The sequence below is a fragment of the Aethalodelphis obliquidens genome, unplaced genomic scaffold, assembly GCF_003676395.1.
Source record: "Aethalodelphis obliquidens isolate GAN/ISIS:26980383/991018 unplaced genomic scaffold, ASM367639v1 scaffold69, whole genome shotgun sequence".
Lineage (NCBI taxonomy): Eukaryota > Metazoa > Chordata > Mammalia > Artiodactyla > Delphinidae > Aethalodelphis > Aethalodelphis obliquidens.
This window is the reverse complement of record NW_020838013.1, coordinates 9,617,038-9,636,004: the sequence shown is the minus strand read 5'-3', so window position 1 is coordinate 9,636,004 and position 18,967 is coordinate 9,617,038. Positions and strand designations below refer to the sequence as shown.

General features: G+C 61.2%; 1 protein-coding gene across 5 annotated transcripts; it reads left to right on the top strand.

Moving 5' to 3' along the window:
* Positions 1-620: 620 nt before the first annotated feature.
* On the top strand, positions 621-18,610 carry EPS8L2 (EPS8 signaling adaptor L2). Of its 5 annotated transcripts, none has more exons than XM_027090806.1 (21): positions 621-758; positions 3,179-3,271; positions 3,409-3,464; positions 4,264-4,328; positions 11,607-11,768; positions 12,180-12,329; positions 12,419-12,498; positions 12,619-12,761; positions 12,844-12,920; positions 13,089-13,215; positions 13,408-13,496; positions 13,596-13,670; positions 13,881-14,029; positions 14,147-14,279; positions 14,394-14,506; positions 15,837-15,942; positions 16,580-16,693; positions 16,963-17,032; positions 17,158-17,338; positions 17,451-17,583; positions 17,670-18,610. In XM_027090806.1, the coding sequence occupies exons 2-21, from the start codon at positions 3,258-3,260 to the stop codon at positions 17,751-17,753; spliced, it is 2,121 nt and encodes a 706-aa protein (XP_026946607.1). In that variant the 5' UTR covers positions 621-758; positions 3,179-3,257; the 3' UTR covers positions 17,754-18,610. The 5 variants fall into 5 exon arrangements, 4 of the variants coding, with proteins under 4 accessions (XP_026946607.1, XP_026946606.1, XP_026946609.1 ...); XM_027090805.1 differs by having other exon boundaries at positions 622-758; positions 3,179-3,301; XM_027090807.1 differs by having other exon boundaries at positions 685-758; positions 3,241-3,301.
* The last annotated feature ends 357 nt before the right edge of the window (positions 18,611-18,967 follow it).

Below are 18,967 nucleotides of genomic sequence, written 5' to 3'. Positions count from 1 at the left end.
CCCGGCCGTGGGATAACCCCGCTCCTCAGGGGGTGCCCACGCTGGGCTGGGCGACACAAGGAAGGAGACTTCAGGAGTTCCTAGATCGTGGAGGAGGTATCCCCGCCCCCGACCTGGCAAGCTCAGGGAGCTGGACTGCAGGACCTCTGGCCCATGGTCCTACCTTTGAGACTCACTCAGACTAAAGCCTGGCCCTAGCGCTCCCTCCAGACCAGAGGGGCCCCAGTGGAAGAGGATGGGACTCGGCCCCGGGTCCTGGGGCACCTGAGGCTGGGGGCACCTGGCAGGGGCAGGTCTGACCTCCCCAGGACTCCACGCCACTCCTCTGGGGTGCAGGCAGCTGGGCTTGCCCCGGGTAGATCTCAGAGCAGCGTCAGGGCGCGCTGTCGCCCAGAGCACCCCAGCGAGGGATGGGCTCCAGGCCCCGCCCACCCGTCCACCAGCGCTCCCGCTTTAGGGGTGGGGTTTGCGCAGAGGGACCCGGGTGGCTGTGGGGACCGTCCGCGGGGAGCCGCGGTGGGGGCGGGGTCTGGAGCGGGGGCGGGGTGGGCGGGGCATCCACGTCCCACCCCCGCCCCTGCCCAGTGCCTGCCCGCGCACGGTGACTCTAACCTGCCGCTCAGGTTCCTCCCCGCGCCCCGCCCCGGCTCCTCCGCGCGTCCCTCTCTCCTCTGGAACCAGGCTCCGACAGACGGGCGGACAGACGCGCGGACTAAGGGACCAGTGGGCGACCAGGCGCGGGGCCGCGAGAGGAGCAGGTGAGTGCCCCGCCTAGCGCCCGCACCCGCTTCGGCCCTGGAGCCACAGGGGAGCCGAGCGCACGGAGGGCGGGCTGCCCGGGCCTCAGTTTCCCCAGGTGGCAGCGCGACGCGGGGCCCTGGCCTGGGTCTGCAGGCCGGGCCGGGGCGCATGGGGCATCGGGCGCGAGGGGCCGCGCCGGGCCCGCGGGCTTTCCCTGGGCTGGTGGCCGCAGCCGGGTTCCTGCGGCCTGGCCCGCCCCGTCCGGTCCTGGGGCGGCGCCGTGCGCTGGGGATGTTTGTAAGCCAGTGGCTTCTGAGTCAGCCGGCCGCCTCCCAGCCCTGGGGCTCGGTGGCAGGAACCCCCTCCTCCAGTGAAGCGGTGTTGAGGAGGTCAGCCCCTGCCCCTCAAAGGATCTGCACCACTGTTGCCGGGGCAGGCTGGGGGCTCCTCTGGCGTGCTAGCCGGCTTCCTGTGGGTCAGAGGCAGGCTGAAACGCAGGGCCAGGGAAGCATCGGGCCGGGGTCAGGCTCTCGGTTAAGGTTGGGGTGTGGGAGTTTCAGGGAGGAGGCTGGGGGCCGAGCTGCCGGGGCCTGTGTGCCTCCAACCTGGGCTGGGCTGGCCTGGGGCAGACCATGTGCCTCAGGTGTCCCGGTGGCAGGGGAGGCGGGTGAGCAGGGTTCCTGGTGCTTCTGAAGTGCGCCACCGACCCCCTGTGCCCCACCCAGATGTGGTCAGCCCCAGCTGCGCTGGGAGGCCCAGCCCAGCTGGCGCCGCCTCTGCTCCCGCACCTCCCCCACGGCCTGTGGCGGGGCCTCTCCTGGCCCTGCCCAGTGCAGTCAGGGGTCCAGCGCCGCCCAGCTCTCCGCCTGCCTCTGCCTCCCAAGTGCAAGCTCGGCGCCCTGCTCCCCACCTACAGCGTCCCAGGCGTTTCCCTCCCCCAACCCGCAGGGCCCAGACCTGGGCACAGCCAGAGCCCCAGGGTCTCCCCCAACCCGGGCCCCACCTGGCTCCCTGGGCCTTAAGCTGACTGCTCCCCAAGGTCGGTCAGCTGCGAGCTGGAATTTGAACTTGGAGCTGGTCCCTCTGCCCTCCCTGCCCTACTGGGCCTCCTCGCCCTCCCCTGCCTGACCAGGCACCATACTCGGCCTTCCTTTGCACCCGGAAAATGACCACAGTGAAACCAAAGTGCAGCCTGGGCCCTGGGGCCCTCAGGGCTAGTGTCATCCCCACCCCAGTCAGCTGAAGAAGCCCCTTACTCCCCGCTGGAGCCGGCCTGTAAGTGGCCTCTCCCCCAGCTGCTCCCCAACCCAGATGCCTGGACCCACCTCCCTGGCTGGCCCTGAGGCCCCCCACCCCGCCCCCTAGGGGAGGCCGAATGTCACGACCTAGGTGTCTGTGTGCTCACAGGCCGCGGTTTCGCCCAGGTGCGTGTGTGTATCTGGACACACGTGCCCAGCACCCTCGGCTCAGCCCGCCAGGAATCCCATTAAGCAAACACTCGGGCTCACCTACTGAGGTCATGAGCATTCCGGACATTCTCCACGGACAGATGGACAGAGGAATCTGGCCAAGCCGGGACCCTCGGTGGCATGTGGGAGGGGGTAGCCTGAAGCCCCCGGGTCCCTCACGCCTCCTGGGAGCCTTCCCTGTAGGTAGTACCTGGTCAAGCTACCAGGCACTGGTACAAGCTACCAGGTACCAGGTACTACCTGCCCTGGATACCAGCACCCCTGGCTTGCGACCCAACCCTGCAGCCCCCTAAACACTGAAGCCGCAGATGGATGGCATCACTGGTGACATCTGATGCGGCACAGTGTGGACCCAGAGGTCCCCACAGAGCACAGAATCCCACAGGACATGTCAGCCTGGCCCAGGGGCACCAGGCTCTGCTCACCCCTCAGAGGGTGGGCTCCGTCTGCGCTTCACTCTGGGCTCTGGGTCCCCGGGCCCCCTACCCTTCGCCCTGGGCTCCAGCCTCATCTTTTGCTGCCTTTCTCCCTTGTCTGGCTCCCGCCTGCCTCAGGGCCTTTAAACATGCTGTTCCCTCTGCTTGGAAGGTGCCTCTTCCCCCGACCCCCCTTCAGAGCCCCCAGGACATCTTCCTCGCAGCCCCACTCCAGACAGCCTCTGGGGGTGGGACCCCTCTGCTGGCACGTCCTGGGGGTCCCTGTAGAGGACCGAGGGTCCAGGGAGGGATGGGGCTGCAGTGAACACCAGCTGGGTTGTGGAGCAGGGGTAGTCCTGGTGTGTCCGGAAGGCAGGGCTCTGCTTCCTGAGGACTGCCTGCCCAGGCACCCTGGGGAATCTGGCCAGGCCATCGGCGCTCCAGGCCCTGGATCCAGGGAGGGATGGGGAGGGGACCCAGGCCCTGTGCTGGGGTAGCAAGGCCCCGGCCAGGTCACGATAAGGTGTCAGCTTGGCTCCCCTGTGCACTCAGGTGTGGGCCAGGCACTAAGCCCTGGACTCAGGCCACTCTGAGGTCTGCCCTCTCACCGCCAGCCACCGTCGAGGACGCCATGAGCCAATCAGGGTCCGTGAGCTGTTGCCCGGGTGCTGCCAAGTGAGCCCCCACCCCCACCCACTAGGCCCCCACCACCCGCTACCCACCCATAGTCCCCAGGGAGGGGTGCGGCATGGGCCCCACCCTCACCAGCCCCTCCCCTGCAGTGGCAGCCTGGGCCGGTCTGACGGTGTGGCCAAGATGAGTGCCAAGGACCTGTTTGGTGAGTGAGGTTTGAGGACAAGAGGCCTCGGGGGCCAGCTCGGCTGGGAGGGTCTCGCCCACTCCCTTCTCCAGGGCTGTGCCAGGCCCCCACCCGGGGAGACGCAGGTCAGCCCTGGGCACCCAGAGAAGGCCCCTGGACCCTAGTCAACCAGCAGGTGCTCAGGTCCCTCCCCCAAACTCTGGCCACTGAATAGCCCTCCCCACAGTGAGCCAGTAAGGGGAGAGGCCTTACTAATAATTCAGGGAGCATCAATATTGATTCTCTGTGCTCTTCTCTGCCACCCGATCCTCCAGGGGCGGGGGCTCCTGCTGGACTGACTGCCAGGTGTCTGCTCTGGGAGGGCGGGGCCTGGCTGGCCCCCACCTCCCCCAGCTCTGACCCTCCCCCAGCCATGCAGTGCCACCTCTGGAAAGCAAGGACCCCCAGGGAGGGACAGGGAGAGGCAGGGAGATGGGAGCTGGGAGCTCTTGGAGTTGGGGGAAGCCCTGGACCAGACCCCTCCCCAGGAAGGTGGGCAGGGGGCCTCCAGGAAAGGAGGCTGAGCCTCCTGCATCCGCTCCAGGACAGACCCCAGACACAGTTGTGCCGTCACCACTCTGAGCTGGGGGTCCCTCCTGGGGCCCGAGGGAGCTCCATGTTCTGCCAGGAGGGGCCATCCCTCCATTCTGTGCCCTGTGTCCTTCCTGGAGGCCACAAAGGGCCCACAGAGCAGCCCTCCTCCCCTGCACTCTGCCCTCCCTGCGGCCCCATCTGGGGTCCCGCCGTCAGGGGTGAGTGACCGTGTCTCCTTATTCAGAGCAGAGGAAGAAGTACTCCAACTCCAATGTCATCATGCACGAGACCTCCCAGTACCACGTCCAGGTGAGCCCCTCACCCCACGGGGCACTCCTGTCCTCTGTGCTCTGGGATCCCCGGGCCTGTAGGGAAACTGAGGCCGGGGGAGAAGTGGTCCCACAGCAGGCAGCCTGTACTGGGCTCACCCCCAGAGCCTCCCTCCAGTCCTGGGGAGCTCCCGGTCTGAGGGGCACAGGAACCCTGGGGCTACATCAGGGAGAGGGATGCCAGGGGCAACACAGGAAGGCAAGGACAGCTCTGGGTGCCCCTGGAAACCCCAGTGGGAGGGAAACTGTCATCCTGGCCTCACAACAGGGAGCCAGACTAGGAGGGAGGAGTTTCTGAGCTCCTGCAGGGACGTCCTCGACGGCTAATCCCACTCAGCCTGGACAGTCGAGATGGGTAGCTGCACTCTAGAGGAGCCGCCAGCTCCGAGGCCTTCGCTCCTAGGTCACTTTTAATTCACACTTAGAACTCAGGAAATACGTTTTTAAAATGACCTTCCTGCTCGTGGCAGCCGGCCAAGTTCCTGGTTCCTGGTCATCGTCCAAACCTGCAGGACAGCAGGGCTGGGAATGGCTGAAGTGGGAGGAGGGAGGGGGACCCAGGATCAGGAAGGTGGGGGGCCTGGACCAGGAAGGTGGGGAACCTGGACCAGGAAGGTGAGGAGCCCTGGACCAGGAAGCAGGGAGCCCTGGACCAGGAAGGTGGGGAGCCCTGGACCAGGAAAGTGGGGAGCCCTGGACCAGGAAGGTGAGGAGCCTGGACCAGGAAGGTGGGGAGCCCTAGACCAGGAAGCGGGGAGCCCTGGACCAGGAAGGTGAGGAGCCCTGGACCGGGAAGTGGGGAGCCCTGGACCAGGAAGGCGAGGAGCCCTGGACCGGGAAGCGGGGAGCCCTGCACCAGGAAGGTGAGCCCTGGACCAGGAAGCGGGGAGCCCTGGACCAGGAAGGTGGGGAGCCCTAGACCAGGAAGCGGGGAACCCTGGACCAGGAAGCGGGGAGCCCTGGACCAGGAAGGTGAGGGGCCTGGACCAGGAAGGTGGGGAGCCCTGGACCAGGAAGGTGGGGAGCCCTGGACCAGGAAGGTGAGGAGCTCTAGACCAGGAAGCGGGGAGCCCTGGACCAGGAAGGTGGGAGGCCTGGACCAGGAAGCGGGGAGCCCTAGACCAGGAAGGTGAGGAGCCTGGACCAGGAAGGTGGGGGGCCTGGACCAGGAAGCGGGAGCCCTGGACCAGGAAGGTGAGGAGCCCTGGACCAGGAAGCGGGGAGCCCTGGACCAGGAAGCGGGGAGCCCTGGACCAGGAAGGTGGGGGGCCTGGACCAGGAAGCGGGGAACCCTGGACCAGGAAGGTGGGGGGCCTGGACCAGGAAGGTAAGAACGTCCCTCCCCTTAGAACCCTCCATGCCCACAGAAGCCAGGCGAGTCACTGCTTTCTGAGCCTCAGTCTTCTCCTCTGTACAGTGGGTGCAATGAGACATGGGAGTCCCTAGGGCTCTTGCATTGGGCTGTGTTGCCGATCAGCCCTCGCTGCCAACCTGGGCAGGCAGGGGCCATCCTGTGTGGTCAGCTCATGACTGCTGCAGACTCAGCGTCCAAGGGCCGCTCTGCCACCTCTCTGTGCAAAGGACTTTGCCCTCCTTGGTGAGGAGCCACCTGTGCCAGCAGGGCCTCCCAGCCCTTCTCCTAGACTTTGGTCCAGGCTAGCCTGTGGAAGGACCCCAGGCTGGGGCCACCTCTCCTGCCTGCCCAGCAGCCAGCAAGGCTGGGGATGTGGGCAGGTTTGCTGACCCCTCCCGGATGATGAAGCTGAGGCCAACAGGGAGGGTGAGAGGTGGTGGCCATGGGAGGGGGGGCACCGAAGCCTTGTGGGTTTGTTTATTTATTTATTTATTTATTTATATGGCTGCGTTGGGTCTTCGTTGAGGTACGCAGGCTTTTCATTGCGGTGGCTTCTCTTGTTGCGGAGCACGGGCTCTAGGCGTGTGGGCTTCAATAGTTGTGGCGCACTGGCTCAGGAGTTGTGGGGCAAGGGCTTAGTTGCTCCGTGGCATGTGGGATCTTCCCGGACCAGGGCTTGAACTCGTGTCCCCTGCATCGGCAAGTGGATTCTTAACCATCTGCGCCGCCAGGGATGTCTCAGCATTTGTTTTATATGATTGAATTTTTGTGTAGTGATTGAGTATCCTGAGACCTTGCTGAATTCATTTACTTGTTTCAGGAATTGCTCATAGCTTCATTGGATTTTTTTATGTACGCAATCATTTTGTCTGAAAGTACAGTGCTTAATTTCTTAATTTTAGCCACTTTGTTTTCCTTGAACTACCAGGACAGTGCTCACTAAAAGTAATGATAGTGGACACCCTTGCCTGTGTCCAATCTTAGAAGAGAGTATTCAGAATTCCCCGTTTTATAAGCTGTATGTTTTTGTAGATACCCTTTACTAGAACGGGGAAGTTCCTTTCCATTCTTTGTTTGCTGAGAACTTCTATCATGAAAGTTGTTGAATTTTATCAAATGCTTTCTCAATTGAAATGTATTTACTTAGTTAATGTAATGAATCATGCTGATTTTTTAAAATGTGGAACCAACCTTGCATTTCTAGGATAAACTTCATTTACTAATGGTTTATTATCCTTTTCATGTATTGACTTGACAAGACTAATTTGCTACTATTTTGTTAAGGTTTTTTTTTTTTTTTTTAACGGTACGCGGGCCTCTCACTACTGTGGCCTCTCCCGTTGGGGAGCACAGGCTCCGGACGTGCAGGCTCAGCGGCCATGGCTCACGGGCCCAGCCGCTCCGCGGCATGTGGGATCTTCCCAGACCGGGGCACGAACCCGTGTCCCCTGCATCGGCAGGCGGACTCTCAACCACTGCGCCACCAGGGAAGCCCATTAAGGATTTTTTTGCATTAATATTTATTAGAACATTGGTCTACAATTTTCTTTTCCTGCAGTGCCCTTGGCAGGTTTGGGTATCAGAGTTCTGCTGGCCTTATACAATGAGTGGAGAAATGTTCCTGCTCCTCTAGTCTCTTCAGAGAGAGTTTATGGAAGGTTGCTGTGATTTCCCTCTTAAGTATTTGTTAGGATCCACCTGTGAGGCCCTGAATACAGGGCTTCCTTTGGGGGAAGTTTTCTTTTATTATAAACTCACTTTTATGCCCGTATGATCTGTAGTGATGTCCCCTCGCTCCTTCTGGTTATTGATCATTTGTGTTTTCTCTATTTTTTTCTTGGTCAGTCTTGCTAAGTGTTTATCAATTTCATCAGTCTTTTCAGAACCAACCTTGGGCTCTGTTGATTTTTCTCTGTTGTTTGTGTATTTTACTAGTTCATTGGTTTCTGCTCTTAGTTTCCTTCTTTTCACTTACTCTGGGCTTCATTTGATTGTCATTTTCTAGCTTCTGAAGAGGAATGCCCAGACCATTGATATCAAGTCTTTCTTCTTCTCTGCCATTCATTTAAAGCTATAAAGCCCCTCTAAGTACTGCTGTAGCTATCTTCTTCCACAAGTTTTTTTTTTTTCTTCCACAAGTTTTGATGTGCTTGTTTTTATTATTGTTCAGCTCAGAATATTTTCTTTTTTAAAATTTTATTTTATTGGAGTATAGTTGATTTATAATGTTGTGTTAGTTTCAGATGTACAGCAAAGTGATTCAATTATACATATACATGTATTCCTTCTTTTTCAGATTCTTTTCCATTATAGGTTATTACAAGATATTGAATATAATTCCCTATGCTACACAGTGGGTCCTTGTTGGTTATCTATTTTATATATAGTAGTGTGTGTACGTTAATCCCAACCTCCTACTTTATCCCTTCCCCACCTTTCCTCTTTGGTAACCATAAGTTTTTTTTCGAAATCTGTGAGTCTGTTTCTGTTGTGTAAGTAAGTTCATTTGTATCATTTTTTTTAAATTAGATTCCACATATGAGTGATAACCTATGATATTTGTCTTTCTCTGTCTGACTTACTTCACTTATTTTTTTAAATAAATCTATTTATTTATTTATTTACTTATTTTTGGCTGCGTTGGGTCTTCGTCGCTGCGCGCGGGCTTTCTCTAGTTGTGGTGAGTGGGGGCTACTCTTCGTTGCGGTGCGCGGGCTTCTCATCGCGGTGGCTCCTCTTGTTGTGGAACGCAGGGTCTAGGCTCATGGGCTTCGGCAGCTGTGGCACGCAGGCTCAGTAGCTGCAGCGCACGGGCTTAGTTGCTCCGCGGCATGTGAGATCTTCCCAGACCAGGGCTCGAACCCATGTCCCCTGCATTGGCAAGCAGATCCTTAACCACTGCGCCACCAGGGAAGCCCCTGACTTCCTTCACTTAGTATGATCATCTCTAGGTCCACCCATGTTGCTGTGACTCAGAACATTTTCTAAATTTCCTTGTAACTTCTTTGACCCATGGGTTGTTTAGACTTCTCTTCTTTTTAAGCATTTAACCATGTAAGCATTTATAGGTATAAATTTCCCGTTAGCGTTGCTTTTGCTGCATCCCATAAGTTTTGATATGTTGTGTTTCTATTTTCATTTGTCTCTAGATATTTTCTTATTTCCCCTGTGATTTCCTCTTTCACTCATTTGTTGTTGAAAAGTGTGCTGTTTAACTTCTACAAATATGGACCCATGATTTATTTAGAAGTGTGTTGCTTAATTTCCCATTAATAGGGATTTGTAGTTATCGTTCTGTTATGGATTTCTAATTGAATCCCATTCTGGGCAGAGAATACGCTCCGTATGTTTTCAGTCATTTGGAGTGCACGGGCAGCATGGGTGGGATGGTTTGGCTGTGCAGTATTTTGCTGACGACGCGCCTCATGCAGACAGACCAGCTGCCTGATAGTCACTGCACATTTCTGCCCACTCTCTTTCTTTTCTTTTAAAAAATATTTATTTATTTGTTTATTTGTTTATGGCCGCGTTGGACCTTAGTTGCTGCACACAGGCTTCTCTCTTGATGTGGCGTGCAGACTCTAGAGCACGTGGGCTTAGTTGCCTGCGGCATGTGGGATCTTAGTTCCCCGACCAGGGATGGAACCCACGTGCCCTGCATTGGAAGGCAGATTCTCAACCACTGGACCACCAGGGAAGTCCCTCTTTTTTTTTTTTTTTTAATATTTAGTTATTTACTTATTTATTTTGGCTGTACCAGGTCTTAGCTGCAGCATGTGGGATCTTCGTTGCGGCATGCGGGATCTTTTAGTTGCAGCATGCAGGCTCATGGTTGCGGCATGCTAACTCTTAGCTGCAGCGTGCATGTGGGATCTAGTGCCCCAAACAGGGATCGAACCCGGGTCCCCTGCATTGGGAGCGCAGAGTCTTATCCACTGGACCACCAGGCAATTCCCCTGCCCAGTCTCTTTCTAACCTGCCCATGGACATGTAGGTTGGCCTCCAAGAGTTGTGCAGGGAGCAGCCTTGTACCCGTGCCACATTCTACACGTGTGCAGGTTGCCTTGAGATTGTAAGAGGGAAGCATGTGGGCTGGTCCAGTGTCATCAACTCCTCCCCAGAGCAGCCAGGCGAGTGCGGAGCAAGGGTTCCTCCTTCTCCACGTCTTAACCAGCCAGTGTAACCCGCAAGGGCTTGATAGTGCTGGGCAACAGAATAAGCGAAAACTCATTCCGAAAGTCATAGTCTCCAGCTTCAATTTGCAATTCTTGTATTGAATGAGTCTGCATATATACGTGTGTGTATATATATATACTTTTTGGCCGCACCGTGCAGCCTGTGGGATCTTAGTTCCCCAACCAGGGATTGAACCCGGGCCCTCAGCAATGAAAGCGCAGAGTCCTAACCCCTGGACCACCAGGAAATTCCCCTGTGTATCATTTTCTATATTAAAAGCTTACTTATATTTATTTTCCTACAGACTCTGTGTTCATACCTTTTGTCAATTTTTCTATTGAGCTGTTAATCTTTTACTTATTTACATACTCTTTCATTCTTTTTTCATTTATCGTTGGTATCCTTAATTATTAAACAAAATAGAGCTTTTAACAAAGTAAGAACTGTCATTGTAATGCATGTTGGCCTTCTCCTGTATCAAGAAAATTAGCCTACATCACCTCCATTATATCTATTATTATATCTGTAGGGGGTTTTTTATATACTTTGTATGTGGTACTTTTTTTCAGGCCGAAATTTTTTTTTTTATTAAGTCAAATTTATTGGTCTTGTCTTTTTATTACCTTTTTTTTTTTCGTGGCCCCACCGCGTGGCATGCGGGATCCTAGTTCCCTAACCAGGGATCGAACCCACGCCCCTGCAGTTGAAACTCAGAGTTTTAACCACTGGACCACCAGGGAAGTCCCAGCCTTGTCTTCTGAGCATCTGGATTTTCTTCCTTGCTTAGCAAAGTCCCCCGGTGAAGAAGGCCTTCCTGAGATTATCAGAAGTTACCTAGTATTTCCTACTAGCACTTTCATGCTTCCATGTTCTGTGGTTAAGCCTTAACTGCCTGGAGTTTCTGTGAGTACTCACCCAGCTGCCCCAGCATTGTCTACTGAATTCAGCAAAGGTCAGCGAGGACACATGGGGGATCCTGGAAGGAGGAGGGGCCTGAGCCAGCCTCGGAGAGAGAGGAGCGGGGCGGGCCAGGGGTCCCCATGGGCTGCTCGTTCATTCCCATCACATTCACTGGGGGCCTGCTGGGGGCCCAGCACTGTCACAGGCGCCGGGGAGGCAGCAGACAGAAAGCAAACGAAGAAGCATGTCGTGTCCAGCATAGAGTCGGACGATGATAAACACGAGGGCAGGTCGGGGCGTGCTGACGGTGAGCCCGTGGCCAGGCAGGCAGGAAGGTAGTGTCCGCGTACAGTCTGGAAGGAAGAGCGGGCTGGGGGAGACGGGGCTCGGGCAGAGGTGGCATGCGCCAAGGCCCTGTCGTGAGCCTGCACCAGGGCTGCTGGAGGGGCAGGGAGCCTGGTCACGGAGCCCAGTGGCAGATGTGGGTGGGCTGGGGGCTGTGTGTGTAGGGCTGCCAAGGGGGTTGCCAGGGCACGTCCATGGCCCCCACAGACATCCCCCAAGGAGAGCAGAGGACCCCCAAGGTGGGGCTTTGTCTCTTCAGACCCCCAGGGCAGGGATGTTCCCCTCAGACCCCCAGGGTTAGTTGTGACCCCCTCAGACCCCCAGGGTTGACTATGACCCCTCGGATCCCCCAGGGTTGGCTGTAGCCCCTCAGACCCCCAAGGTTGGCCCTAGCCCCTCAGAGCCCCAGGGCACAGCCCCTTGGCCCTGGTTCTTGGCACCAGGAGGGCTCCACCCAGAGTGACCCCCTGCCTGCCCACCCAGCACTTGGCCACATTCATCATGGACAAGAGTGAGGCCATTGTGTCCGTGGAAGATGCCATCCGGAAGCTGGTGCAGCTGAGCTCCAAGGAGAAGATCTGGACACAGGAGATGCTGCTGCAGGTCAACGACCAGTCGCTGCGGCTGCTGGACATCGAATCCCAGGTATGGTGGCAGCAGGAGGGAGGGCGTTCGCCCATCCTGCAAGGCAGGCACAGGCAGTGACCCAGACACACTGGGCCTCTGTGGGAGAGGGAGCAGGCCGAGGGCCGAGAGTACAGGGGAGCCACGTCACACAGGGACACGTCCACCTCGCAGAGCTTCTCCACCGGCTGTACCGAGGCGGGGCCCGTTGTATGCACGTTGCCCCGTGGGGTCCGTGTCCATGTCCAGGCCACGTTCCTTTTCCGTGCCAGATCCATGGCGTGAACGCCACAGGCCACGCCCACAGTCAGCCTGTGTCCCCGGCATCCGCTCCTCGGGTCTTCCCTGTGCCCATGGCCGTGAGCCCTCCTCTGTGTCTGGGACTCTCGCCATGCACCATGGCGAGCCTGGTCCCAGCCGCCTGTCCCCCAGGAGGAGCTGGAGAACTTCCCGCTGCCGACCGTGCGGCACAGCCAGACGGTGCTGAACCAGCTACGCTACCCATCGGTGCTTCTGCTTGTGTGCCAGGACTCAGACCAGAGCAAGCCCGATGTCCACTTCTTTCACTGCGACGAGGTGGAGGTGAGGGCCGGGCAGTGGGGGGCGGGATAGGCGCGGGGCGGGGAGCCCAGATCCCTCCGGAGAGCCAGCCTGATGCCCCGTCCCCCCAGGCGGAGCTGGTGCACGAGGACATCGAGAGCGCGCTGGCCGACTGCCGCCTGGGGAAGAAGATGCGGCCACAGACCCTCAAGTAGGGGGAGGGAGGAGGGGCGGGGGGAGGGGCAGGGGAGGAGGGGCGAGGGGCGAGGGGCGGGGCCGGGCCTGGGGCTGGGGCTGCGGCCAGGCTCAGCGGCCCTTCGTCCCACTTCAGGGGCCACCAGGAGAAGATCCGGCAGCGGCAGTCCGTCCTGCCCCCGGCCCAGGGCCCAGCCCCCATCCCCTTCCAGCGCTACGGCAGGGACTCGCCCTCCACCAAGAACCGAGTGGACCTGCCCATGCCACTCAGAGACCCAGGTGGGCCGAGGAGGATGGGCTGGGGGCGGCAGCAGGGTTGGGGTGGGGGGGCTCAGTCAGCAGCAGCTCTGCTCCCGAACAGGCTTTCGCGCTTGGGAGTCGCAGGCGCAGGACGAGGAACCGAGGGCCGTGCTGGCTCAGAAGATCGAGAAGGAGACGGTGGGTCTTGGGCCGGCAGGACCTCCCACCCACTCCGGGCTCCTGGGGCCAACCCCCAGCCAGCACCCACCCCCTCCCCCAGGCCAGGGGCCAAGAGGCAGCGGGTGGGGGTGTCCCTGCAGCGGGTGGGGCTCCGGAGGCTGACCCCTGCCCCTGCTCTGACCCCAGCAAATCCTCAACTGCGCCCTGGACGACATCGAGTGGTTCGTGGCTCGGCTGCAGAAGGCTGCTGAGGCTTTCAAGCAGCTGAACCAGCGCAAGAAGGGAAAGAAGAAGGGGAAGAAGGGGCCGGCAGGTGCGGGGCAGGGGGTGGGGGGCACCGGACAGGGGAGGGGCATCGGGGTGGACACAGGAGTGGAGGTGGGGAGCCCAGTGGCCACTGAGTGGAGCAAGGCCCAGTCTCAGCGGGTGGGGAACACTAGACTGAGGCCAGACCCGCCGGGGCAGCGACGGGCCGGCCAGGCTCACCCCGCAACCCCCTGTCCAGAGGGCGTCCTCACGCTGCGAGCACGGCCCCCCTCCGAGGCCGAGTTTGTTGACTGTTTCCGGAAGACCAAGCTGGCCATCAACCTGCTTGTGAGTAGAGCGGCCCACCCCATCCTCCGAGCTGATGTTGTGGGTGGGGTGCCCTGTCCCTGGTGCCACCCCACAGGTCGGCCTGCTCCCTGCCCACAGGCCAAGCTGCAGAAGCACATCCAGAATCCTAGCGCAGCCGAGCTGGTGCACTTCCTCTTCGGGCCTCTGGATCTGGTGCCTGGGGCTGGGGGGAGGCAGGGGCTGGGGCGGGGGAGCGGGGGCCTGGGGGGCTTGCCCCTGACTTGGGGGGAAGCAAGTGCCCACCTTGGGCAGTGGGCTGGGGCCGGCGTCTGCACTCGGAGTGGGGGGCGCAGTGGGCAGGCCAGTGGTGTTGCAGGCAGGCGCAGGGTGGGGGGGGGCCTCTGACGCCCCGCTGTGCCCCAGATCGTCAGCACCTGTGGTGGCCCAGACATTGCTCGCTCCGTCTACAGCCCCCTGCTCTCCCGAGACACTGTGGGCTTCCTGCGCGGCCACCTGGTCCCCAAGGAGATGGCGCTGTGGGAGTCCCTGGGGGAGACCTGGACACGACCCCGGTAGGGTGGTGGCATGGGGCGCACACCAGGATGGGTCCCTCGGCGGGCGGGCTGGGGGTCCTGGGTGGGGCCAGCTCTGGTGGGTGGCCCAGCTGACCCCAGGACCTCCCACCCCAGCTCCGAGTGGCCTCGGGAGCCGCAGGTGCCCCCCTACGTGCCCAAGTTCCAGAGCGGCTGGGAGCCACCACTGGACGTGCTGCAGGAGGCCCCCTGGGAGGTGGAGGGGCTGGCGTCAGCCCCCGCTGATGAGGTCAGAGCGCCCGCAGCCCCGCTTGCACTCCACCCCCGCCCACTGCCCTCACCACCCCGCCCTCCTGGCCCAGCCCCTGCTTCACACCAAGTCCCAGTGTCCGCTTCCCCACAGCCAACTCCAGTGAGCCGCACGTCCTTCAGAAACTCCCCAAAGCATGGCCTCGCATCTGAGCCCACACCCCAGGGAGACGTCCTCCCCCAAGTCGGCTCCCCACATGCTCACAGGTAAGCTCTGCTCAAAGTGAGGGAGTGTGACGCTCACCCCTCAAATCACGGAGGCTCTGCTATGGGTACACTGCCACCAGGTGGCAGCAAACGCGTTTTTCACGACCGTCAAAATACCGCTTTCCACGCTAGAGCCGGGTTTCCTTTCAACTTTGTGGTGTACAGTTGAGGGGAAAATGTCGAAAGCACCCATAAAGTGCTTAGATGACGTACCTAATACGTCATCTCTTTTTGTTTCTCCACGTTTATGCTTTAGAATCATGGTTAGAAATGTACTAAACCACTGAACTTAAACGGTCTCAACGATCCCAGTTGCCCTGGTGGGGCTGATTTAGGCCCAGCCTCAGAGCCGGAGGAGGAGACCGATGGTCTGGGTGGGAACGGCCTCTCTCCCTCTGGCCGCACACATTTCCACAGACCATGTCTTACAGCCCCAGGGCCTGGGGGAGTCCCCATCCTTCCTCCCCTCCCCTCCTACTTTCTGTTCTCAGCCCTGGCCCAGGACCTGCCTGGGGAGCTCATTACCCACCAGACCCCAGGATTCAGTCTCAGGAGGGGAGGGGCTTGGAATCCATGTTCTGAACAAGTGTGCCCCTCCCTGTGCCCCGCCAGCCTGATGCCCTGGTCCCTGGCCTAGGGCCACCTTCAAGAAACATTTTCATCCTTTTACCTCCAGCCCCTGACCAGTCCACCCTGGCCAATCCTGACACAGCCCCCCACCAGGGCCCCAGAGGCTGCCCCAGCCCCAGAGCCCCCACTTCCCCAGGGTCCCGAGCCCTGCACCTGTATGAGGGGTGCCCTCGTGATCAGGGGCCAGACTGACCAGAAGGGATGGCCCAGCACGGGTGGCAGGCACAGGCCTGCTCCGTGCAGGAGCTGGGACACCCTGGGACCCTGCAGCCCACGGGCGGCCCTGCATCGTGTCTGCAGTGCCAGAGGGACTATGGCTCTGAAAGCATCCGGCCCTCCCCCGATGGTCAGCCACTTTCCAGGGACGGCCTGTCCTTTCTCGGGTACGCGCCTGGCTCTAGATCCCCTGGGGGGCTGGACCTGGAGACCCCTAGGCCTCCAGGGCTAGGGGCTAGGGCAGGGCAGGCCTTGCTGTGCCCACAGACCCTTGCATTCCATCCGCCTCCGCTGCCCCCCCACGCAGGGGGCCCCAGACGCAACGGGGCTGTCACAGTTTCCATCCCAGCTGACAGCCGCAGCCGCTGTGCCGCAGAACAGGACGCAGCCGTTCACCTGGGAAGCTGCTGCCCCTGGCCCTCCCCCAGGCCCAGGAAGAGACCCCAGCCCAGCCCTGAGCCTCAGCCCCTCCCATTCCACACAGGGGCTACGAACCCACACCGGCCATGGCCAAGTACGTCAAGGTCCTCTACGACTTCACAGCCCGTAATGCGAACGAGCTGTCGGTGCTCAAGGACGAGGTCCTGGAGGTGAGTGGGGGCCGGGGAGCGGGCGGTGGTCCAGAGGTGGGATCTGCCTGACCCCAGGGCTCCACTCTGGGTCAGCAGCCTGGCACCTGCCCCAGCACAGCTGAGGGGCCTCCCTGTCTTGGGGATCTCAGAGGGAGCCCAAGGGCCCCTGGGCTGGGCTGGGCTCAGGCTGAAGGGTGGGGTGGGGTGGGGTGGGCCCTCCCTGTGCCAAGTGGGGGATCCCCCAATCCAGCAGGGGCTTGTCATTCATGCCCACCCCGGGAGCCCCCTCAAGGCACTTTCCGAGTTTTGTGTCCTGAATCCAGGCCACCCGCTGGGGGACAGAAAGTGGAGCAGCTGGGGGGGGGTGGTCTATATCCACAACCACACTAGAGGCTTAGGAGGCTGCTGGGAGGGACGGGGAGGGGGGTGGCCCCTATGGATGGGTGGGAGGCCAGGTGGGCCAGGGGGACCTGGAGGGGGTGTGTAGAATGGGGAGGGGGGGCAGGCTCAGGGGGGACTCTGGAGCTCTCTCTGGCCCATCGGTAAACAGGGGCTCACACGGGTGGTCCCAGCACCCAGCACTGGTGCCTATGGCGGGGCCGGGGCGGAGCGGGCGCTGTGGGTCAGGGGTGATGCGGGGGTGCGGCGCCCACAGGTGCTGGAAGGCGACCACCAGTGGTGGAAGCTTCGAAATCGCAGCGGCCAGGCAGGCTATGTGCCGGGCAACATCCTCGCCGAGACCCGGCCGGAGGACGCCCTCCTGGAGCAGGTGAGGCGGAGGTCTGCTCTGTCCTGCTGCGGGGTCAGGCCGGGTGGCGGGGGGGTTGGTGGGGGGTGGGCAGAGAAAGACCGGCCCGGAGCCTGGACCCCGCGGCTATAGGGGCTGGTGCGGGGGCTCCCCGGCTCCGGGCTGAGTCTGGGAAGGTGGGGGGCTGGGCAGGTCCTGGGAGGTGGGGGAGGAGGGGCGGGGAGGGGTGCCGGGAGGGATGATAAGCTGACCTAATGGCGCCCCCACCGCCCCTCTTGTTCACCCTGCAGGGGGGGAAATACTGGGGTCCTGCCAGCCCAACCCACAAGCTGACCCCAGGCTTTGCCGGGAACAAAGGCGGTGAGGGATGGGGCCGCCAGACCCTACGGGCGGGGGTGGGGGGGCCCAGAGCCAGCGGGGGAGGCGGTGGGGAGGGGAGCCCCGGGTACGCGCGGGGCAGACCTGAGCCGCCTGGCGCCCCGCAGAGCTGATGCATCACATGGACGAGGTCAACGACGAGCTCATCAAGAAGATCAGCCACATCAAGGCGCAGCCGACGCGGCACTTCCGCGTGGAGCGCAGCCAGCCGGTGCACCTGCCGCTCACCTACGAGTCCGGCCCCATCGAGGTCCGCGCCTGGCTGGAAGCCAAGGCCTTCAGCGCCCGGTGAGCCGAGGGGCGCACGGGGCGGGCAGGGGGCGGGCGCGGCGGCCGCCACGCCCACGGCCAGGGCCCCGCCCTCACGCCCCCCTCCCCGCCCCCTGCCCCCCGCCCCCAGGATCGTGGAGAACCTGGGCATCCTGACGGGGCCCCAGCTCTTCTCGCTCAACAAGGACGAGCTGCGGAAGGTGTGCGGGGAGGAGGGCGCCCGCGTGTACAGCCAGCTCACCGTACAGAAGGCCGTCCTGGAGGTGAGCCGCCCCGCCCTTCGCTCCCCGCGCGCCCCGGGAAGGGGGGCTGGCGGGACACTGACCTGCGGGTCCCCCGGCTCCCGCAGAAGCAGCAAGGTGGGTCGGAGCTGGAGGAGCTCATGAGCAAGTTCCATTCCAAGAACCAGAGGCGGGCGGAGGAAGACAGCTAAGGCCCGCGGCGGGGCGCACGGCCCGCGGCGGGGCCCGCCTCCGCGGCTGGAGTATTATTTTTGTACGTGTACGTATTTCGGACCGTGGACTCGGACGGAGAGTCGTGCCGGCTGGGGACCGGCTCGCCCGCCTCGTGGCACGTGGGGCCTGTCCTCCAGCTCAGCGGTGCCCCGGCCCACACTCCCCACCTGCCCCGATGCCCACCGTAGCCAAACTTGCCACCAGGTGGTGCCGGCCCCTCGTCCGCCCGCCCGCTGAGGCCAGAGCTGTGCCGGCCCCAGGCCCGGCCCTACCCTTCCCCACAGCTCTCCCTGAGGCCACAGAACCCACACACGCACCCTGGGAGGGGGCAGGGGACTTTCCTCTGGCCGCCTCCGTCCACACAAGGGTTTCTCCCAGTGCAGGTGACTCAGGCCCTGCCGCCGTCCCCACGGCCCCCTGCAACCTCTGCATCCCCATACCTCCAGCTGGCCGGCTGCCGGCCACCAGGGCAGCAGACCCCAGCCACACAGCTGCCCTTGGCTCTGAACTGGGTGGGCTGGGGGACTCCGGCCCCACTGGGGTGGGGGGCATGCCGTTCTCCCTTCACCACCTGGAGGATCAAGGATGGACTGAACACCACTCACCCGAGTTCTGGCCTTGGGCACCCCTCAGCCCCACCCCAGCCCTGCCCGCTCCCCCCTCCGCAGAGCCGGAAGGGAACTTTCTCTGAGCAAGTTTCAAGCCAGTCTTGCCTGGCGTGCTGTGTGCGGGGTGGGTGGGTCTTGGAGCCCTGGACTCTGCGGGTCGCACCCCAGCGAGGAAAGGTGACCACGGCTCAGAATCCATATCATTAAAGCACTTAAGCCTCCCAGCAGCCCTGTGTCTGTCTGTCTGTCTGTCTCCTGGAGCCCCCCGGGATTGCGCCTTTGGAAGAGCTCCCGAGCAGAGGCAGGCTGTGACCAGGCGGGGCTGGGGATGTTCCCAGTGAGCTGCTCACCCCTGGACCCAAGTGGGGGGCCCAGGACACCCTCCCCTCCACACCCTTGCGAGAGGGCCCAGAGGACACTCCTGGGAGCTGGGGGCTGAGAGGGGGACCCTGCCCACTGATGTCCGTCCAGAAGGCCCGAGTGGGAGTAGTGGGGAGCAGGGCTGCCAAGCCTCCAGGGAGGGAGGGGGCGTGAGTCACAGGAGCAACACGGAAGCTAGATTTAGAGAGCTTAGCCCAAGCTGA